This window comes from Carettochelys insculpta, chromosome 4 (assembly GCF_033958435.1).
Source record: "Carettochelys insculpta isolate YL-2023 chromosome 4, ASM3395843v1, whole genome shotgun sequence".
NCBI classification, from domain to species: domain Eukaryota; kingdom Metazoa; phylum Chordata; order Testudines; family Carettochelyidae; genus Carettochelys; species Carettochelys insculpta.
In genome coordinates this window covers 116,818,991-116,843,047 of record NC_134140.1, presented here as the reverse complement: position 1 = coordinate 116,843,047, position 24,057 = coordinate 116,818,991, and the positions used below count along the sequence as shown (strand labels likewise).

The 24,057-nt window shown below is 46.2% G+C and overlaps 1 protein-coding gene across 1 annotated transcript in view; it reads right to left on the bottom strand.

Moving 5' to 3' along the window:
- Nucleotides 1–17,899: 17,899 nt before the first annotated feature.
- Nucleotides 17,900–24,057, bottom strand: part of UNC5C (unc-5 netrin receptor C) — a 392,973-nt gene continuing 386,815 nt past the window's right edge. The window contains exons 15-16 of the mRNA XM_074991994.1: nt 18,657–18,835; nt 17,900–18,112 (exon numbers count right to left, since the gene is read on the bottom strand). Coding sequence (XP_074848095.1) covers nt 17,947–18,112; nt 18,657–18,835 — 345 coding nt within the window. The 3' untranslated portion in view covers nt 17,900–17,946. The remainder of the gene's footprint in view (nt 18,113–18,656; nt 18,836–24,057) is intronic.

The window sequence follows — 24,057 nt, the reverse complement described above, 5'->3', positions numbered from 1 at the left end:
GCAACACTCAGTGTTTCTCATGGGCACCTGAGCTGTCATTGAAGACCCCAGAAGACTAACTATGGCTTCTATGTGACACCCTCCACCCACCCCAGTATATCCATACATTTGGGAAGGGAGGGGGGGGCTTTTGTTTTGCTTAGGGAAGTATAGGTGTGGTTCAGGAAGTAACATAAAACTATTCTGTTACACCAGTATAACTGATACAAGAAGAAACCTACAGTTAACAACTCCCATACTTAAAGTAGCAAAGCCTTGTACTATGTAGCCAAGTCCCCAAGCACTGAAAGTGGCTCTGACTATTCTGCAGTGATTGGTCGCCAGACTTCACTATCAGAAGAGATTTCCCAACAAAACTGCTGTCCCCAGAGTTCAGACACACACACACACACACAAAAAGCCAAGCAGAAGAGCATTTGGCTCGCTCGACAAAACAAGCACCTGAAAGCAGAGCAGACAGGGCTACCCATTGTTTTGCATGCCCTGTCTGTCAAGAGAAGCACCTCCCCTCCTCCCATCGTGTATCCACACAGCTGACAGAAGCTGCCAACAGCAGCGTTTTGCCTCATGGCTGAGAGGCAGACGTCTGCCAGCAAAAGTGATGAGTTTTGGCGACAAACTGTTGTCAAAAATACATTTTGTGCGTGGATGTTCTACCAATTTTGTTGACAAAAACTGGGGTTTTTGGTGGCAAAACTCACTAGTGTAACCATAGCTACCGTGGTGCTTGTTACTCCCACAAAGCTATTTTAAGTGCAAATGAAATGACAATGCACATGATTTATGCATGCAGGTGTAATTAGGTTTGTGTTTGTGACTACATTTTTAAAACACAGACACTTGTGCCACTTGGCAGGTGGCCAGGCCAAAGTATGTGTATTGCCACCTGGCGTTTGCGCTTGTTGCATATGCTAATAAATAGTCTGATGTGTCTCGCAAGGAAATTTTCAATTGGATTATCAAAGGTTCATGCCAATAAATTGTTGTGTTCCAGGTAACGTGGCAGCTAAGTGCTTTATGTGTACTTACAGTTGGAACTCTGAACTGCTACAGGCTTGAGCCATACAACACATGAATGCAGTCATCTTGAGCACTGAGTGTAAGCCAGACAAAACTAATGGAAAATATCAAACGTGGGTAGAGAAGGAAAGCCTGAGAGCTAAGCACAGCCCCCAATGAACAGATGGGCACACTGAAACTTCCTAGAGTGAAAATACAAAACAATACATGAGCTCCAATAATCCAACTGTGAAACTGTTCTGTAGCATTAATACGTCCTTTCATTTCCATAAACTAGTGCCAATAGAGATCTTTTGGACAGATGACCTTGTTCTGAACGGGTCTTTCCAAAACAGAGATTACCCACATAATCCTGGCCACCAAGTACTGGAGGAGGCGTGCCTTGTACGGAAAGCAGGTGTGCAAAAGCAGGACTCCAGTTTGAAAATGGAAGCCCCAAAGCTTTGCACGAACCAGTTAGGGCTTGTTCATGCACCATTGAAGTGAATGTGAGCAGTACCACTGGGACCAAGAGCAAGTTGCTACTGTGTGTTTGCAATAAGTTAAAATATAGTTTTCTGACCTGCAGGGAAATGATTTAGGCTTTGTCTAGTTCTCTAGCCCAGATTTTAAAATGTTACTCAAAATGACTGTCTTCTCAGTACAACGCCATCTTAAGAGTCTCACTCTGTGGGGGACAACTGGCTTTTTTGCATCTAAGGAGCACTGGGAGGCCACAGTGCAAAGTACATCTTTATTCCAAGCAAAAGGAACCTAAGACCTTGCGTAACAGCGACTATATTTGAAGTTAAGCCTCATGTGTCATCCTTCTGATGACAGTTTAAAAGCAGTAAGTACAAATATTTCACCTCTGATTCAGCATTATAACTAACTATAAATGTATTAAATACAATCCCTATGCAGAATTCTTTTAAAATATTAAATAAGCATTCATAAAGCTTAGCAGCTACTTAATTTCCTGTATAAATTGTTTATAATCGTTGGATGCTAGCAAGTACATTCAAAATCCAGGTCAGCAGACCAAGTTCTTTTTGAAAGAAGCTGTGGTGCATCTACACTCATAGGGCGCTCTTTTGAAATAACTTTGAAAGAATGCCCCTGTTTTTTCAAAGTTGGTGCTCTGTGCCGGGGCAGGGAAGAGCGCCCACCTTCAAAAGATAATTTTGAAAGAGCGGACGTATAGACATGCCACGTCCCACTTTTTCGAGTGCACTCCATGGCCACGATCAGCTGCACGTGGTAGTGCCTTTCACAGCACAAGTGGCTCTCTGTGGCTCCAGAGTTCAGCTGCATCTAAGGACACAGGCTCCCAGAAACCCTCAGGCAGGAAGCCGAACATGTGCTGGCAGCAGAGAGCCCACGCAGCTGCACAGCCTGCTCCCTGTGATGACGCTCCAGGCAGTCCAGTGCCCTCCTCGGCACCATGACCAGCGCCCCAACCCCTGGGGCCCCTCAAGGAACCCAGGGAGCCCTCTCGGGGGGGGGCCAGCCCCCCCACACCAAATGCTGGGCACCCCTTGGAGGGACACTGAGCGGAGGGAACCTCCTCGCTCTCTGGGCAGACAAGGTCCTGCACCAAACGGGGGGTCTGGATCAGGAATGAGGCAGCATTCCCGTGCCTCACCATGGACTTCCCTGCCTGGGGTCACCCCACCCGGACCCCCTGACCAGGTGAGTGCCCAGATGAAGGAGCTGTGCCAGGGATACTGTGGGGCCCGGGACTCAGCTGAGTGGTCAGGGACAGCACCCACCACCTGCCCTTACTATCAAGAACTGGCCCACCTTGGGCCCAAGGAGACAGGACCCCAAGGAGACAGGACTGCCCCCCCGCCCCGCCACCGTGCGGCTGGACACCGCAGTCCTAGAAACAGAGCAGGATCCCGAGACAGGGACAGAAGGGGAAGGCGGTCCCGGGCCTGTGGCTGGTACCAGGCAGCTACAGAGGCTGGATACCACCAGTGATGACAAGGGTTCAGGCGGGGGGGGGGAGGGGCCCTCGTGATTCACATCCCATCCCAGCCATCCAGCCAGGCCCCATCCATCCATCCATACCTTGCCCAACTTCCTGGAGGGCTCCACAGGTCGGTGGCCTGCGCACCAACCTACCCAGGGACTGGGGAGTGGGCATTTGGTCCTGCCCTGGTTGGCTGCAGCCCTCCCACATATCTGCCACCCTGGGGCCTATGTGCAGTGTTCAGCACCATGTGGGAGAGACAGCACCACAGGCTGGCTGGCTCTGGAGGGACAAGGGGCGGGGGGGGGGATGTAGCTCGGGACAGCCTGTGCCCTTGGCACCCATGCAAGGAACCCAGGGACATGGGCATCACAGGGCACCCGGGGTGGGGGGGGGGACGACAAGATTCTGGGCCTGGGCCTGGGCCTAATGCCTGCCCCCCGCCTCCCCTGCCACTCTCCTTTTTTGTCTCCACAGCTCCTGTAGCCAGCAGCCAGCTCACCGTGACCACCAAGGGCGAGGGGGAGCAGCCTGGCTCCAGTGCCAGCCCTGTGCAGGCCCACCATCAGGCTGTCCACCAGCACCACTGGGGTGGGGAGGAGGAAATGGGAGGGGGGGGCGGTTGCTGCCCACACTGCAGCAGTGTGAGACCTTTCCATCGTGCTGTAGGAGTGGCAGGCCATGGAGCAGCAGGCCTGGGACCAGGTGGCAGCCAACCAGGACACCCTGATCCAGGCCATGGCCAGTGGCCTGCTCCCAACCGCGGCCCCATCACTACCCACACCTGCAGCCGCCCTTCCTGGCCCCCACCATCCCCTGTCTGCCTATTACCTACCCAGCCTCCGACCTCCCCGATACCCCAGTCAGCGCCCATACCCACCCCGCCCTCTGACCTGCCCCCCCCCGCCGGCCCCCCGGGCCAAAGCCTGACCTCGCTGCCCTGGTCCCAACCCCCCTGCCCCTGGCCAAACACGTCCAGCTGGCCCACATGGCTGCGGCTCCTGTCCCGCACCCGTGCCAGCCCCACAGAACCCACATAGGCCTCACCCCAGCTGTGCTCCTACCTGCCCATGCCACCAGCCCCAGCCCAGCCCTGATGGGCCCCCTAGACGGGAGGCGGGGGGGGCATGGGCAGGGTGTGGGGGGGGGGGGCGTGTCACAGCCGTCGAGCCCCCTGGAGGGCTAATGCCCTGCCCCCCGCCCCCCGGAAGACCCCTGGGTCTCCCTGGAACCCCACCTGGGGCTGCTCTGCCCCTGTAAATAGTTACCCCCCCCTCCTGCAGCCCCCATTACCCATGCCCCCCCCCACCATCAATAATTTTCTAAAAATAATTGGACATTATTTTAAGTAAAGAGTTTATTTTTGTGTTCTACCCTGTGTTCCGGTGCATGCGTGCGCATGTGCGCGTGTGTGTGTGCGTGTGCATGCGCGGGCATACACACAGAGTGTGCAGGGGGGGCACTGTAGCTCCTGCTCAAAGACCTAACTGGTGGCTGATGGATTGGTGGCTGTCCAGGGTGGCCAGTTTCCACAGGGCGATGGCCACCCTTTTCGGGGGCGGGCGGGGGGGGCGCCGACGGCCAGCCTCATGCATGTGTCCCGGTGCTGGAGGGGGGCGAGCACAGCGCCAGGAATGTCCCCTTCCTCATCCTGAAGTTCTGTAGCCACCGGTCATTGTCCCAGTCCTCCAGCACCAGCCAGTCGCACCAGTCAATGCTTGTGGGGATGCTCCACAAGCGGAGGATGACCCTGGGGTGGGGGGAGGGCTGGCTGAGGATGTTGTGCCCTGAGGACAGCCTCCGGGAGGGCAGTTAGTAGAGTGCTCACCCAGAGCCGCTGGAGCACAGCGGCCAGGACTGCAGCCAGTGTGCTGGCCACAGCCTCGATGTTGGGGGATGCTTCTTGGGGTCCATGGGGGCCTGGAATGCTTCTGCCACTCTCGCTCCCAAGATGCCTGGGGACAGGTTGCTGGCCCTCTGCATGTGCAGGCTGAGGCCAGGGGGTGGGGTGGGGGGGATCTTTAAAGGGACAGCGGGTGCCGTGCCCGTGGCACTTCCTGCCCCTACTCTTTCGAAAGAGCGCCCTGGTATGTGTGGATGTTCTCTTTTGAAGTTGTGCTGAGGGCCTTCCGAAAGAACAGATCAAACCCTTGGTCCCCACTGGCGTGTGGACGCTCTGTTTCGAAAGGCCGTCTTTCTATTGAGAAAGCCATCCTTTCGAAACAGAGCTGTAGTGTAGACGCACCCTTTCAGTACTAAAAATGATGCTTCACTATCACCAGCTGACAGCCAATAGCACAAAATAAAAAGCACGTTTGCTTGAAAAGCCACTATAGTCAGCTGTTGTCTGTTGGTTAATGAGTCTGTTTAGTTCAGGAGCTATTTAAGACAAGAGCTGTTGGGTTTTCTAGGCAACAGTCTCATCTTTATCCCTTCTAGTGTGAAAATACAGGTCCTAGAGAAATCCTGACACCAAGAGTTGCCTGAAGCTGCAGTCAGGCTCTTACTCTATATCTGTAACTCACCCTCTGACAATATTAGTCGTGTCTTTATAGAACTAGCAAGGCTGGTTAGCTCCCAGCAGATTCTCTGATGCACAGAGCTTGCATGCTACACACACTCACCTGCCAAGAGAAGCAGATGCATCATTTCCTGTGGCTCAGCAGCACCACGGCAGAATCCAGCTATGCCCAGTTTCTCCTGAGCAGGAATTGCTGCTGTGCCTCAGCAGGACAAAGTCTGTCTGCATGGCTGTGGATTTGCTAATGGTTAAGGGGTTGCCGTCAATACTTCCAAACTATAGATGTGTGCACACATGCTGGTTTTTTCAAGGACAAACGACACAAATGTTTTCTTAACATATTTATGTGGCAGAACCTTCTCCACATTTCAGGTCTACAATTTACAGGTGAATTCTAGCTGTCCCATGTTTATGCACTTAAACATACTTCTACTGATGCTGTCTTCAGTTTGGGAGGTTGGTAACTCCACCTACTTTGCAGGTTCCTTGGGCCTGCCAGCAAAAGAGATTTGCCAAGGCTAAAAAGTTAGTCACTGAGTGAATCAACCCACTACATTCCTGAATCCTATTCAGGAGGTGCTGTTTGCAGTGATTGGTCATGGTGTGGACTACGCCAAAGGGATTAAACCTCTATGCTAATTAGTGGGCCAATGTTGGCACTAACTAATGTTTCCCAGCCGGTTGCTGGATTTGCTGTTCATATAGTCTACCAAGAAGCCTCTATACATTCAGGCCACCACTCAGATTCAAATAAGTGCTACCTTAAATAAGGATGAAGTCTGGGCCATGTTTTATACAGGGACAAACACTATACTATGCAAATGAGAGAACATATTTTGATGCACTTATTTTTGTATGTGAAACTTATCCACCAAGACACTTTGTAACCTTAAAACTATTTTGCATTGGCGTTCCGAGAAGATTTCATAATCTTCAGACATATTCTATCACAATGTCTTCTGTAACAATGCCTTGGCACCCCACCACAGAGCCTCTGTAAGCTGCAGTGGTGGAGCAACTGCTTTAACTATCCCTTGCCTCTGCCATTTACTGGACCTATTGGGAAGAGTGATGGTGTCAGTATGGAGAAAAGACTGAAAATGTTCATCCACTTTTCCTTAGCTTGTACAGTTGCTTGTGCAATATATAACTGTCAGTCTCCATATGTTACTGGTGTGTGTAATGGAATACCAACAGGAGTGATTCTTCTGCTGCCAGTGTAGAATAATACACAGCAATATACATGAGGGAGAAATTATGGTCCACAATTTGGGCACAGATGTGAAAATGAGATGGTATGACCCCCACTCCACACCCAGGACTAGATGGCATTAAGGTAGCCAGGTAGGCCTATTATATCAACAGGCTACACCTAAAGCAGGGGTAGATGATAATTTTTGATGGTGAGGGGACACACCAAAATTTTGCTAATTGATCAAGGGTTGCGCTTTTCTCTGGAGAGGGTGCAAGGTCCAGGGTATAGGCTGGATACAGAAGGGAGCTCAAAGCAGAGGACTGGGGTGCAGGAGAAGGTGAGGAGGCCAACAGGGAGTTTGGTTGAAGGAGGAGGCTGTAATCTAGGGGCAGGGCCTGGGAGGAGGGAATGGGTGAAGGAGAGGATTCTAAATGAGGGGAGGGATGTAGGAGAAGGTTCAGGGTCTGGGAGCAAGTTGGGGTGGGCTGCCAGAGGCAGGCACTGGATGGGAGGCTGTAAGAGTCCCGAGATGCCCAGCCCTTGGCTTAGGGCGGGCGGCACCCAAAAAGGGTTAGAACACCAGCCCCGCATTCAGTTCGGGGTGGTCAGCAGTTCCCGTTACAATACAGTACAGGCCCAGCCCTCAGTCTAGGGCGGGGCAGCAGTTCTCAATAGCAATATGGTACCAGCCCAGCCCTCAGTTCAGGGCGGGGCAGCAGTTCACCAGTGCAACAAAATCCCAGCCCAGCCCTCAGTTTGGGGTGGGGCAACAGCACAAGGGTTTGAGCACGGGCCCAGCCCTCAGTTTGGGGCGGGGCAACAGCACAGGGTTTGAGCACAAGCCCAGCACGGGCTGGCCCTGTCAAGGAGGGGGTAGGGGGGTCGCAGGCCCTCCCACTCCACTGCGACCCGGCCCGGGGCCCTGGGGGTCGCTCACACACGATCACGGCAGTGGGGATCCAGGCCTCAACACATCGCCATGGGTTCGGGAGCGTCGTTTCCCAGGCCACTTCCTACCTCTACCTCCACTGGCGGAAGGTCCCAGTCCATCTGGTCAGGGGGTCCCTCTGGGTAGGTCTCCTCCAGATTGTCCACCTTTGGGGGCTCTAGCCAGTCGCTCATCTCAATGTCATTGGGATAGTCGGGCGGTGGTAGCACGGGGGACCCGAGGCGATCCTGGGCCTGAGGGCTGTAGGGATCCGCCGGGACTCTGGGGCAGACCGCTCCTGGGGCTTCTTCCAAGGCGGGGGTTCTCCGCCGACGTGAGGGTCCTGGCAGGTCCGGGTAGTCCCCCTGGGGCATCTGGATCTGGGGTTGTTCGGAGCTGCTGGGGGCTTGCTCCTCCGGCAGGGCCGGGCGGCAACAGGCCCTCTGCCCTTGGCGCCAGGGAGCTCATACAGGCGCCTCCTCCCTGCCCGGAGGCCCAGGCTTTAATGGGTCCCGAGCCCTTCCCTTGGCTCTTCTAGCCCTGGGCCCCGCCCTCTGAGGGGTGGGCCTCTGGTGCTCTGGCTCCAGGCCCGCCCACCAGGGCCTCTGCACAGCCTCCTCTGCCTCTGAGTCCGCACGAGGCCATACTGACTCACTACAGAGGCGCTTACTTAACTAAGCAGCTCCTGGCCAGTGGCACCCTCAGGCAGGCTTCCCTGCCTGCCAACAGCCCCCACTCACTGGCTGTTCCATATGGCTTTCAGTGCTTGGGGAGTGGGGAGTGGTGGTGGTAGGAGAGGGCTTTGTGTGCCACCCCTGCTCTGGCAGAATCTCTCAGTTCCCATTGGCCATAAATGCAGCCAATGAGAACTAAGACATTGTGCTGCACTGCCTACTTGTTAGGAAGCATGCCTCATGATCAAAGAACCCAACAACCTGCTGAGGGTACCACTAACATTATGTACCTCAGTTTTTAGTCAAAAACTAACTTTCATTAACTTTACAAACATCAATTTTGGAGCAAACAATGTAGGCAAAGCACAATGCATCAACTATTGGATTAGGCGCACTGTCAAATCATACGTCTCCCTTTTCTTTGAAGCATGTGTATGCTGCCTAATTTGCAGGCGTGCCGTTTGGAAGGCCTGAATGAAATTAATTAGCATGTGGTTCAACCTTACATGCATGACTGGTTCCACTACAGTTGAGGGAACTACTTGTGGTCTTGATTCAGTAACCTACATAAGCAGGTGTGTGAGAGCTCACATCATAGTAAAACCAAATTGACCTCTGCCTAGCCCATGCTTTACCGATGATTGGGTTTTTTTGGCCAAGATCTGTGTTCTATTGGTATCTGCAGGATACTGCAACACGCCTTCTTGGTTTACAGACAGTTACTTCATGCTGGCAGTAGGAGTTTGTCATTAATCTCCTACATTTTCAAAAACTGCTTTAGAGATGAATGTCCACAGAGACTGACTCTGTGCCCAACAAGGCAGAGCACTTGAACAGTCCATTGATTCCAACAGAGTAAGAGAAACATGAAGGAAATATTTGTCCTGCCATAGGGTTTGCGGGAGTGTGTGTGTGTGTGTGTGTGTGTGTAAATAGTTACTGTGTGCAAAAACTCACTGTGTCTGCATCTACACTAGCAAGTTCTTTCGGAAGAGTTTTTGAAAGGCGGGGGAGGGGGCGGGGCTCTTTTGAAAGATCCTGCAGAGCATCTACACACAAAAAGCATTCTCTCGAAAGTAAAGTGAAAGACCGTGGCACTCCTTCCAGGAGCATCCCTCCACTTCTGTTTCAGGAAGAATGCCTTCCTTCAAAAGCTTCTTTTAAAAGAAAATGTGTAGATGCTCCACAGTGCCCATCTTTCGAACGTGCAGTCCTCATGGGGCCTGATTGTTTTCAATCCCAGGCCTGTTCTTTCAAAAAGGGCGGCGGGTGGGGGGAGGTGTGCTATGTGGATGCTCTCTTGAAAGAGCAGATCTCTGTTTTGTGTGGGTAGATGCACTCTTTCAGAAGAAGTTCTTTAGGAAGAGATCTTCCAGAAGGACTTCTTTCAAAGATCTCTGTAGTGTAGACATCACCTGTAAAAGTATGCATTGCCTTCATTCTAACAAGATGCATACATCCTGAAAAACATGGTTGATCATGATTTTCCTTGTCAACTGGATAACAGCTTGTATTGGTTTCAGTAGTCTGCTGTGTTACCTGAGAGTCAGTGCTTCACTTTTCTCATTGTACGCAGCTCAAGAATGAGAGAATGAGAATAAATTGGAAGTTTTGGAATCACCAGCATGGAGATTTTTTAAAGGCAGGTTCGATAGACATATGTCAGGGATGATCTAGATGGAGTTTGATCCTGCTATGCACGCGGGCGACAGGACTCTTGAAGTCACTTCCAGTTCTAGGAAGCTAAGATTCAGTGAACAAACACACACACACTTTTTTTTTTTGGCCTCGTACAATTCCATTTTCCTCCCCTATGGAAGAAAACACTGTGTAAAGCTAGCCTTCTCCTTCATTCTTTTCCTTCATTCCCATTAGAAGGGGAAAATCCACAATCCTGATCTCTGCAGGGGCACAGGGTCATCTGGGCTTATTTTAGCTTATAAGTTTCCTATAACTGGTTGTGTCTTGGCCTCTTTTGTTCTTTGTCCATGCTACTTCACACTTTAGCCTTCTGAGGACTGACATGTTTAGTCTGCCTAACAGTCTTGGGTGAAATATAATGCAATGGGGCTATACAGCTCAGAAGAGTATGATTTAATGGTCCTTTGTGAGTTTCAGGTTAAACAGTTTCATAGACTAACATGGCTACCTCTCTGATAGTTGATTATAGGTGCTGTTCCTGTGATGTTTTTCAAGACTGTTAACCTGTTGAGTGCTGCAGGACCAAGGTGATGCCAATTCCTCCATCAGCCTTTCTAATACACCTGTGCTTAAAATAAGCCCAAATTTTATACTCCCATATACATTCAGCTGACAAATGTAAATACAGACTTCCACCATTTACTTGTAAGTCTAGACCCTAAAGAACGTGCACTGTTGCAGTATTAGTCTAACTGTGCTAGAAACTCTGTTACTCAAAGTCTGGTGAAGGTACGATAACCAAATATACATTAAAATGTTGGTAAACACTTGTACTCCCTGAAATGGACCACATGCTGCTGCTTCTGCAGACTCTTGTATTTGCTGCGGAGCCCTAATCAGGTGCAAGAGCTTTGACAATTTAGAACAAAAATGTATCTCACAGCATCTATTTATTGATTTTCTTCCTATAAAAGTTTAGTTTTATCTTCGACTTGTTATCTTCAACTTGCAAGACAAAGATGTCACTTTCAATTTGCAGTGTTGATCCCTGCTGCTGTGTCTAGCATCTGACGACTAAGACTAGGTCCTGCCATGTATTTATATGCAACAACACTTCATTTGAGAACACAGATTTGCAAAATTCTAAAAACAAACAGTGCCTCCTGCCTTGCAAGGTGAAAAAGTTCCAGGCACAAGAAAGGAAGCTCATTTCAAACATTTGGACACTTGGTTGTTTTTTTCTAGTTGCTTATAAATATAATTTATTACCTGTTTAAAAATTCTTTCTTACACTTTGTACATGTCAGGCTGACAGAATAAATGCAGACATTTACAAACAGAGGGAAGGAGTAAAAAGGGAGAAGAGGCACACTCAGAACTAGGAAACCACACCTCCACTGTACAGCAATACAAATAATGCAATGGCTAGCACTTCTCTGTTAGTAATTCTTTAGAAAAGGAATTGCATAGAAGATATAGCAACAGGAACATGAAAACTAAACAGAATATATCACCCAAAAACAAATACCCCAAACCAAAACCCAAGGTCCAAGAACCTTAAGTAACATGGCTGTGCTGGAACTGTAACATACCTTCAAAGCATGGGTTATACAAGCTTTTCCTTTCTTAGAGACCCCTGTGCTTTAGAAAGGCATTGACTGTGTGATCTGCATGCCACTGTTCAGTAGTAAATGGAAAGAGGGCATTTTAGTAAATGAAGTCAAATGTTTACACCCTGTACTACAGCTGGGGAGAATAATGCTCAGTACTGATTGTATTATATGAACTGCTCTGAAGAGGAGCTGGCTGAGACATGGGTTGGAGAATGAAACTCTACAATGTAGTTCACACTTTAGAATCTTCTTTATGTTGTAGGGTTATTTCTTTTTCCAATACTTGGTTTACACATTACTGCAGTTTGTGGAAGTGACCACATAAACTCTGGCAAACAAGGCAAGCTGGTCTACACTCAGGCTTGTTCAGCCACTGGGTGCCAGCAGGATGCTAAGATTGTATTCACTGAGAAATTGGTACCCGGCTTTGGCTGATGTGAAATGTAACGTGGTTTCTAAACAGAAAACCCAGAGTTTGCTTGGTGCCAGACCGACCTAATGAGACTCCTCCAACAAAAAGGTCAAATCCAGAGTACAATATACACATAGCAATTAATTTCTCTGTAAACAGTAGCAAAGACTAACCCACTAATGTAATGTACACTTTCACTGACATCATAAGAAAGGCTACATGCCCTTTCACCTGTAGAGATCAGTGAAATCAAGCTGCCTTCTTTGTATCGGCATTGCTTAAATGGGATACTTTAATATGTCAGGGTATGGGGGACTTTGAGCCATACCAAGCTTAAATGGCAGCTAAGTGAATAAGTGTATAGCCAGAGATGAGCTCACACAAGCAGAGGGTTCACTTCTGGGGGTTAGTGAAGGCTGAGCTCTCGTTGTTCAACTCAGTGTCTTGCCAGCTCTTAACACTCTTGGTACTGAAGCCATTGCATCCCTCCTGCTACAGCTCTGCTTACCTGAGCTTGAGGTGATGCTAAAGGCTGAATTTTGGCCATCACCTTCATTTAGTTCTATTGGAATGAACTAGAGGATGCAGACAAGGGACTGTAACTTCACTGTAGAGTCATTGCCAAAGCAGCACCTAGGTTTGAGGAAGTAGGGAGGAGGTATCACTTATTCTACCACAGTTATCTGACATAATAGCTAAGGGCCTCTAGCAGTTACTATCAGTATCTTTATTACCTCCCTTCCCATGCAACTTTGCATCCATGTGAGTGTCCCAACTTGATACGAACATATTTGTGTTTAAAAAGTTGTAATGCACCATATAAAACTTCACAAACTAAATGCTCAAAATATAGCCTAGAAAAAGCATTAAAGAGGACCCAGAAGTGAGTACCTGGTTGGAATCCCTCACAGAGGAAGGGGTTAAGGTTCTGTTTTCATTCATAAACCACTTGCACCCTCAGTTTCTGACTGACCTCTGACAGTGACTAGTCACTTCAGAGCCAGCCACCAGATCAGAAAAACACCTGAAAAGATTTTCAGCTGCTCAGTAAGGTAGTTTACAAAGTTCCCTGAACTTAGGATCAAACAGACTCAACTGCATTATCTTGTATAAAAGTAATCTAATTGCTGTAGTCACTACTTAGCTACATCATACAACAAAGTCTAATAGGTTAAAAAACCCCAAACCTATTTTGGGTAGCAAGACGAACTCCACTAAGACACTGGCCGTGATGGTAGGTTTGCTCTCTGTAAACACATCTATAGGTGAGCAACAGAAATGCCAAGACACTCACAGGTTAATAGGAATAGCTTTGCACTATGTGCTTCCCAAACAGCTAAATGTCCTGTGCATGTTTACGTTTTTGCAGATGTCGAAAAGGAGTCAGTTACTAACCAGCTCCTACAGAATCAATCCTTTCTGAAGAGACCTCAATTACTTCAGAATGTACGTGGTTCATAAAAATAACAATCATTGGGTCTCACACTGTAAAAATATGATACAGGTGGGGCACACGTACCACTTACAAAGGACTTATCAAAGCCACTGACCGTTTTTGTGAGGCAAATGCAAAAGAACTCAAAGCAATGAGGCTAAAACAACTCATCCAATAGTGATTTTAAATCTGAAACTAAAGTTTTTTTTTCCAAAGTCTGTAGATATTTATATATATTTATATATATCATATATATTTTATTTATATCATTAGCAACCAACATGTAATGTGGAGGTGGCATAATGAGCAGCAAAGCTGCAATAACTCAAAAACATGGAGTGGGCAATGAAAATATTAGGCTTTAAAACAAAGTAAATATGCTGAGGATCAGAAGCATACAGTCATTTTTTAAACAATCTGATGTACCCACTGTAAATGTTGTGACAGTTCTTAAGCATTGGTGCTGTCTGCACAACTGAATTGCCATTCTAAACAGCCAGCTCACACAGTTTATTTCCCTCCAGTAATATATAAGGTGATTTCTATTAGTTTTAAGATGGTAGCGGTGTGGTCCACAGCACTAGATGGCAGTATGTACAAACATACAGACTGCTTCTGATTTCTCCCTGCCATGGGATTTTGAAAATTATTTTCTTTCCTAAACGCATTCCCCTCCCACCACCTGATGCTTCTGCAGTGGAAGAGATACATACTAAATCCCGAGCACTCCAAGTGGAGTTTTGCAAGATGGATTTTCAGCTGTAATTTATCATAATGTTCTTCCCTATGAACCTCTTAGGCCTTTTCATGTGTAGGAAGAAAGCCCCCAAAACAAAAGGGGGAAGCTTGAGTTGATGTAGAAAATAGAGGAAGTATCAGGTTTGGATGGAACTCAGCAGGGCACCTGAGTCCTGGACCAGTTATCCAAGGAGATGCAATGGAGAAATACAACCAGTTACCGTGCCTTAAGCTTGAAGGTTGATTTACATTGGACCATTCAACAGAAACATTTAGGCTAGACCAAAAGCCTAATGGGTGTCATTAGAGCCCACCACCCATGTGAATTTATTGCAAGGACTGGAAGTACAGAACATCCTTGTCTCTACACTCCATTACTTGAGGGCTTTTAGCATTATTGGACACCCAAGCATATGGGCTGCAATGAGAACAGGAAGAGCTGTGGTTCTGAGTTGGAAGCACCAGCCCCTTACTCAGCAAGAAGCAATATTAGGTACCCACTTTCCATTCATGCATTCTGACTCAGAATACGTGCTAAGTGTTTCCTACTGACAAATCTCTTAGTGGCAAACTTTATGCTTAAAGCCACTTAACTTGGGACTGACAGAAATCCCCTCTCATGGTTAGGGTGAGAAGACTGCTTGTTTTCCTACTGCACGAAAACTTTCTGTAGTGAGTTCAAATGACCTTTGAGGTTCATATGACAAAAGCTGCTCTTCGGAGTAGAAGGCAAGAACTGGGTGAGTGGAGTGGCAAATGAGCATCAGCCTGTCCCGAAAGAACAGCCCAGCAGGAGTATGAAACATGTACCTGCTTGGAGCTGAAAGCTGTAACTTAGGGAGGAAAACTGGGATACGTCTTTAAGTCTCAGGTACATCTACACTTAGAAGAAGATGGAGCTGCTGGCTGGCAATCATCTGGTGTTGATTTAGCTTGCCTAGTGAGGACGTGTTAAATTGAAATGTAATGGCACTGCTGTTGACCCCTGTATTCCTGGCAATTGCGAGGAGTAAGGGAAATTGACTGGACAGTTTCACCCATCGACTTCCTGTTGTGTGGCAGCAAAAATCAGTTTTAGATGTGTTGACTCCAGCTACACAATTCTCATAGCTGTATTTACATATATAAAATTGATTTTTCCTCCTATTGCAGACCTGGCGTCACTCTTATACCATTATGGGGGAGGACAGAGTGGGGGAAAATGGTTACAATGCTGCTGAAGGGTAGGGATTGGGCTTGCCCAACGAGGAGAAATGAAGGCATCAGAAGGCCACAGATGAGGCTAGGAATCCATATTTGAGACAAGGGGGGAATGGTGGGGAAGTTTAGAGGAAATGGTGAGACTAAGCCAAAAACCCACCCGCCTACAAAAGACTTCCAAGGCATTTAGCTTAGGCCTTAAAAGAACAGGATTTTAAGGTTGCATTTGAAAAGGACAATCAGGCTGGAGAGTGTCCGAGAGCACACCACATGAAATCACAGGCAGATTCTGAACATAAGAACCTGAGACCACCAGCCCTGAGTCTCTCTGGGTTTCACCACTTCTGAGTTGCTGGCAAATTGCTGTCCACTCAGGGAATGGTTTGGGAACACCATCCTTTGTTTAATAAATGCGCTGTCGGTTGCCATTGAGCTGAAGCTGAAAAAGCCTATCGAAATGTCAAAATAGGAAAAAGGTCAGATGAAATCTGCCTTCCGTTTCGACCAATGACATTTCCACAGTTACATTTAAAAATGCAGGCTTGAAAACCTGAGGAGAAAAATATCCCATAGAAGAATACAAAGTGAGACTATAAATGAATAAATAAAATAATCAGTGGCTGACTTAAAGCCTGGAGCAAATGACATGGGTGAGAACACATTCCTAGCACTGGAAATGAAAGCAGAGGGGAGGAAGAAATACTGAACTGATACATCCTGCATCATAAAAAAGGAGTCACTCTTCCCACTATGCACCAACCAAAAAGCAAGGAATGACAGCCAGATAAACAATGATGGTTAGTTTCTCTTGCCTAATGCCCCACATCAGTTGTTTGTGCACATCAAAATGCCCAAGAGGGACGCGGGATGAAAACAAATGAGCATGTTCCACAAGAGTGGAAATGAGTTCCAGCCATAACTGCTGAGACAACATTTATAGGGTGTGGAAACAGCAAGGAGAAAGCTCTGCTACATAGTGGAGTTCAACACCATTATCCTACATTACCCCACACTATTATGGTCTCCTGCATGCAGGGAGAGCAGGAGTAACAATCCACCTTATGGATCACAGAGCAGAATTTGCCCCTAGAACAAAATGGATTCCACATTCCTCCCCATTCCACTACCATATGCCTTTAATTAAAATTGAAGGGACTGTGTTTCAGTGAAGCTGAGCACTCACAGTGCCAAGGAAAGTAAATGGGCATGATGGCCGCTCAAGCCCTCCAAAAAATCAGATGTCGAGGTCTTCATTTTCCAGCACATATATGAATGTTTTTGCACATTCATTGCCTGATGTCACCCCTGAATATCCAAGTAGCCAAGTCAGGCAGTCAAAGGAAGTACCTGAATATTGTTGCTATGCATGCTTTTGCTATGCATGCTTCTGAAAAATCAAGGGCAGTGTGCATTTAGTTAAGGAGGGTGTATTCACAGTACCGGCATGAGGCAGCCCCAGCTTCCAGCACAACACTGGGATGTTTGCTCCTCAAATCATGAGTAAGCAGGGTGTGCTGCAGAGTCGCACATGGTTTAGTAGTGGGCTTTCATTGAACTAGAGCCTCTGCTGTGAAGGATCTGGTTCAGTGTATGCTAACCAACCACATGAGCATGCCCTGCTGGCTAACCCAGGCTTGAAGGATGAGGACATTGGGTGGAGAAGGGGATGAAAGGTGGCATTTGAAAGGTTGTGTATTAGAAGTATTCATGAAGTCCCAGAAGGAAGAGAACAGGTTCTGCCCAAACTTGAATGATTCATGCTACTGCTGACAAAATTAGAAAGTTCAATAAAATAATAACAATCCTTGTACTAAATGCTTATCAGTAAATAATCATGATAGCAAAGTCTGTTTGTAGGACTGTTGTTTCCCAATCATCCCAACCACATGCCACATTATATGTCTCTCTCTCACACATAGAAGGGAGTGGGCTATATGTATTGTGAACTGAAAATGAATTCCTGTCTTTCCTGCAATTCCACTGGAGGGAGATGGTGAGAAGGTCACTCACTCCTGCTTACCACCCAGATTACCTGCTTTCCAGATGCCCACGTTTCAAAACACTAGTCTTACAACCAGATCTGAGAAATAGAACAATGTCAGAAGGATTATTTTGAGACACTCGATGCACAGATTTGTAGTCATAATCTGAATTTCACTGGAAAATTAATCATCTGAAATAGCCACACCTAACTGTCCACAGCTTTGTCTAGAATGGCTTTAAACAAAAATATAAAGAGCCATGGACAGTCTCCTTACCCCTGTCCGGTATCTGATGTAAACAACGTCCATAGAAACTGGGATTGTTAAGAAAGTTTATCCATACATCTGGATAGCAATAAAAAGCGTTTCCTAGGAAACTGTAAAATCCTGCACCAAGCAGCATACAGCCAAGCTGAAGGGAACCTTAGGTTGAGTTATATTTTCAAGGTACAACTTTGCATGACTGCTTTTTGATCCTGTGATAATGTACAAAGAGAAAATATGTGAAAGTCAGGGCTATTTTTTCCTCTTTTGAAATGTTTTTTGCAAAATTCATTGGTCTGGGTATTCATCATGTTTCTTATTTAGTCCCACTACCCTCTTCCCATTTCTTCTTTTCATTCCAAGATTGCGTCAATATTTTCCATCTGCCGCCAAAGAAACAACTGTCTCATGTCGTCCCATTTCTTCAAGGACTGCTGCCAACATGCTCAGGTTGCCATCAGGAAAATTCTGGGCTTCCCAAAGATCTAGGATCACACCAGTGGGACTTGATTTTGTAGCAAAATAATTTAGGTACCTGCAGCAGAATGAAGAGGAATTATCTTGTAAGACTCATTGTCAATGTCAATGCTGATTCAAACAATTCACAAATGCATCTTCTATGTATACTCTGCATGAGCATTCACTCTGACTAATGTATAGATCTTTGTACTGCACTTGACCTCTGTAGCCTTCTGCATGAGATTGTCAGCTAGTGTAAATCAGGATTACCTGCTAGGTGTAAATAGACCTGAGCCTATTTAGACCAGCTGATGACAATCTGTCCCACCTGTTCGCAGCTGGTACTGACTTCTTGCCCATGTGGTTCATCCAAACCCTATTTTGTTTTGTTTTTTTGTGGGCCACTTACTCTCTAAAAGTTCTCTTTGTAAAATTCCCCTCCCACTGAAGTCAATGGCAACTTGACTACAGATTTTACTGGGACCAGGGCTGGGCCTTTCACAAGGACAATGTTGAGCGAGCGCTCCCTCTGTGCAGACACCTGGAATAATGTTATATATAACAACAGCTGTTAGGTAGCCACTCAGCCAAGTTGTTGAGTTCACAAGCGAAACACCTACCTGTCCAATTTCAGTTTATGGGCTAGCATCCTCCAGTCATGTCCTCTGGTCTGTGGTGCATCAAGGCTGCTGCAGAGCTTTTGTCTGATGGGCAGGGGAATACTGAAAGCACTCGGTCCCACGATGGTGGTGACAGTACTTGCTGAATCCATGAGAGGATAATCAATGCCAGTAGATTCCTAGGTTTAGTAGAAAGGGTTGGGAATGGAAATAGGCAGTATTATTACTGAACACAAAAGCAATCACCAAACACAAATGAAGAATCTTATTACGGTGTTAGTGGAGGAACAGTTTCATGTTAATCAAGTTGTATATGCACTTCATGTCAGTCAACTGAAAGGCACAGAAATATTTATAGCTAAATGTTGCACATATCACTCCAGGTTGGTCTAGATGAAAACCTCAGGTCCTGGTTGATCAGTTAATGTGATTGTTTAGGTTCCTTCTTAAGGCAAAATGTTACCCTTCGAACTATATGACAGATATCACTGCCTTCTTGTGTGAGGGACACTCTCCCCAAAGTGTGGAGCCACAAACATAAGGGCTGGGTCTACACGTGCCCCTTCCTTTTGAAAGGGGCATGTTAATGAGCGGGTTCAAAAGATGCTAATGAGGCGCTGCAATGATTATGCAGCGCCTCATTAGCAGAATGGCGGCCTCTGCGATTCGAAAGTGCGGCTTTTTGAATTGTGTGCCACCCGTGCAGACAGGACCTTCCGAAAGGACCCCCCCCCAGTTTTTGAAAGCCCTTCTTCCTATCTGTGATCGGAAGAAGGGCTTTCGAAAACTGGGGGGTCCTTTCGGAAGGTCCTGTCTCCATGGGTGGCACGCGATTCGAAAAGCCGCACTTTCGAATCGCCATGGCTGCCATTATGCTAATGAGGCGCTGTGTATTCATTGCAGCGCCTCATTAGCATCTTTTGAACCCACTCATTAACATGCCCCTTTCGAAAGGAAGGGGCACATGTAGACCCAGCCAAGGAGAAAAGAATAACAGAGATGAATTTCATAGGAACGAATATTTGTGAGCCAGATGGCAGAAAAAATAAGAGGCCAATGTTTCCCACCTGTGTAAATGAAATGAAGCAGTTCAAGGGGAAGTGCTGATACCTCAGAGATTTATGGGACTTGTGGGGCAAGCAGTATTTTTGATGTAGCATTCCTTTTCCGGAGTGGAGCCAGTAATGGTGTGCCAGTACCAAGAGACAGGGCATCCTCCTTTGGATAGCAAGGAGAGACATTTCTCTCTAGATTCTCCTCCTCCTCCTCACTAACATGGAGAGACACAAGTATACAGCAATCCTGTTGCTGCAAGTTGGTGGATGTGCTATTAATTCTCTGCTAGCTCCTGTGTTCTAAGAGTCTTTTGGTGGTACACAAACCATGAAGACTTAGTTTATGCTTCTCCAGGCGTTATCTGGTCCCTCATTTCTACGTAACCCCCCATTTGCACTATGATATGGAAAGTGCTGTTCCCCAGCTCCTACTGAAACTCTCCTCCCTCCCGGCTCTCTCTTTTGCACAAAAAGCCATGGACTAACAAGTAACAGAGGCTTTACACAGGAACATCCTGGCAGTCACTTTTCTCCTACTTCTTGTGGGTTTCTCTGACATTGTACTCCCCTATGTATTGTCATCTGGATTTTGGGAATGGAGCCACCTCAGCCTATTACTTCACCTACCACATGGTACAGGTTTGACATACATAACTGAATAATCTGAATAACAGTGTCAGGTATATGAGTTATGGACCTTGTCCATGTCCTTGTCTGAAAAGAGTCTTGTCGTGAACTGGGTTTAGAGAAATCACCACCGAGACAGTTAAAAGCAATGGGTAAATATTGCAAACTCTGGAGGTTACCTTCTTTTAAGATATTATCCAAACAACTCCTGAGACTAAATTTTGGTTGCCAGAGAGCAATGAGATCTGAGATTCATTGTCTGGAAATACTTCAAGAGCATCCCATCTGGAAGTGTTCTGGCCCATCTGCTTCTGGACCCAGTCACAATCCAGAAAGTCAGAATGCATAAATGAAAAAGGAGGAAGGCAACAATGAACCTCTCAGCCATACAGAAAAGCTCAGCTGAGTTCTGAATTTTTTTATAATTCCTTTTACAAGACAGATGCTCTCTTCCCTTTCCCTTTACAAGACAGATAATCTCTTTAATAATCCGTGTTTCACAGGAGGAATATATTTGACCTAAACTGAAATGGTTATTGCATACCTACATAAAAAGGCTGTTGAGCATTTATTAAACAGAATGGATGTGAGAAGTCCACCAGGTGTGGAGGATAAGACAACTCAGACAGAGGTGTCTGGATGAATGTTTTAAAGGGAGGAACTCTATAGCCTCATAAACAGGGTAGGAAAAAAGGTGATAAAGTACAGGTATGAATTAGTGAGCAACAATCAAATGTACAAGTTCCATTTAAATACAACAGATGAAAGCAAGCACTGAATATTGACAAAGTATACAAGTGCTTACCTGCAAATGCTAGAAATCTAACAGCTAAGAAAAGTGAACTTGAGGGTCTGACATCAGCTGAGGATATTGATTAATAGACATTACAGAAATCTGCTGTAATGCTAATAATCAATGGAACATGGTATTACCAGCCTATGAAATATATAGCAACGACAGAGGAGGTAGCTCTGGTGTGGGAGTGGCACAACATGTTGAAGAAAACAGAGTTAAGATAAAAATCTTAACTGAAACAAACTGTACTATAGAATCTGTATGGATAGAAATTCTACACTTGCATAATTGGAGTATAGCAGTAATACAGTAGTCTGTTGAGTTATGCGAGGATTGCATTCCCACGCACCCTTGTGTAACTCAAATTTCATGTAAGTTGGCAGGTGGCTTTTTTCCCTAGTGGAATGCACGTTCTGCATCCGGGGAAGCAACAGGAGCACCTGGAGCTCCTTTTGAAAGGTCAGTCCTGGGGCTAGGGGGGAGGCAGTTGGGGAGTGTTAAATCTGGCCATGGGTTGGGGGTCATAGGAGGGGGCTGCAGGGGGTTAATCCTGGGTTGGGTTAGGGCTGCAGAGGGGGTGGGGGATAGAGCTGAGCCAGGACTGCAGGCAGGGGAAGGATGGGCCAGAGCAGCACACCAGAGGGTTGAACTGGGACGGAGGGGTGGGGGTTGAGCCATGCTTGGGTGGTGAGCTGGGTTGTGGGGGATTGAACCAGGGTAGTGGGGTTTGAACTGGGGCAGGGGTTGAACCAGAGCCATATACTAGGGTGGTGAGCTGGGCCATAGGGGCATGGGGGGGATTGAACCAGGGCTGTAGGGAGTGGGATTTTGACTTGCACTTAACTTGTATTAATGCATTTTGAACATATATGGTATATATTATTGACTAGCCGATCAGAGTGGTGACAGTGAATTGTGAAATGCTCTGGAGATCAGAAGGTCTACAGAAGCAGAAAGCACAATAATAATGGGGGATTTCAACTATCCTCATGCTGACTAGGCATGTCATCTCAGCCATGAAGTGCACACCATTAATGACTTCTTGGAGCAACTAATCCTGGAACTCACAAGGGGAGAAGAAATTCTTGATTTACTTCTAACCCCAGAGTATCTGGTCCAAGTGGCAATTGCAGCTCAATTGCTTGGTAATAGTAACCATTATGTAATTAAATTTAACATCATAATTTAATTTCAAAAAGGAGAACGCTATGAAAATGAGGATGCTCCTTAGACAGGAGTTAAACATCAATTAAAAGGAGCTGCACTGCATATCTGCAAAGAGGCCAGACTAAATATATACCCTGAATCAGAAAGGATAATGAGATGACCAAAAAAAGAATGTCACCATGGTTAAGCAGCAGAGTAATGGAGATCAACAGAGACAAAAAGGCGCCCATTAAAATTTAGAAGTCAAAACCTAGTAAGATAATTAAGGAACACAAATTCTGGCAGGTTCAGTGAAAAGTATAATTAGGCAGGCCAAGAAAGAGTTTGAGAAGCAACTTGCTAAAGATGCAAAAACTAACAGTAAGAATTTTTTAAAGAACGTCAGAAGCAGGAAGCCTGACAAACAGGCCTGGGAGGGATGAAATGACAAATGTGACATAAGAGCACTCAAGGAAGATAAGGCCATTGCTGAAAAGCTTAGTGATTTCTTTGCACCAGTCTTCTCTACTAAGGATGTGGGGGAGAGTACCATACCAGAGTCATTGTTTTTTTAGGTGACAAATTTGAAAAACTTTCCCAGACTGAGGTTTCTCTGGAGAAGGGTTTGGAATAATTTAAATGGCCATAAATCACCAGCAGCTCTGTGTGGTACAACAGCTTGTGTCTCCCATCAACTTTGAGCCAACAAAATATACTACCTTAACCAAATTTTCTGGCCAGGACCACATGGTATTCATCAGGCATTCTGAAGGAGCTTAAATATGAAACTGTGGGACTAATAATTTTAATATGAAGCAAACCTCTGCACCAAATGACTGGAAGGTAACTACTATCATAGCGATTTTTTCAAAAGATGCCCCCCCACCCATATGGGGATTCTGACCATTACAAGCTGGTGTGTCTAACTTCAGTACCAAACAAATTGATAGTAACCATAGTAAAGAAGAGAATTACCCGACACACAGATGAACACTATTTACTGTGGAGGAGTCAACATGACTTTTTATAAATGGAAATTGTGCCTCACCAATCTGCTAGAATTCTCTGATTGTGTCAACGAGCATATGGATAAGGTTGATACAGTCAATATAGCATAGCTACCTTTTCAGAAGGCCTTTGAAAAGGTCCCCCACTAACATGGGCTAAGTTATGGGATAAGAAGGAAGGTCAGTAACTGGTTAAAAGATAGAAAACAAAAAGTAGGTATAAATGGTCAGTTTTCACAATGGAGAGATGCAAACAGAAGTGTTCCACAACCATCTGTACTGGGACCAGTGTTGTTCAACATTTTAATTAATTATCTGACAAGGGATGTGTGATGTTACATAGTTAGCAGATGAAACAATCTTAAATACTTTTGTAAAGTCCAAAGCTGATGGCAAAGAGTTACATAAGGAATTTCCTAACTTGGCTGGCTGGTACACAAATGGCAGCTGAAATTCAACATTGGTAAGTGGAAAGTAAAGACAATAGAACAAATAATTCCAACTAGGCTTATCTGATGGTGTGTTCTAAGTTAGCAGGCACCACTCAAGAAAGATCTTGAAGTGATTATGGATAGTTCTTTGAGAACTTCAACTCAGTGCTCAACAGTGGTCAAAAAGACTATCACAATATTAAGAATGATTAGCAATGGATAGAAAATAAAATGGAACAAATCCTTAGTGTGCCCACACCTTGAATATTGGTCAGTTGAGCCCCACCATAGAAAAGATACATTGAAACAGGAAAAGGTTCAGAGAAGAGCAACAAAGTT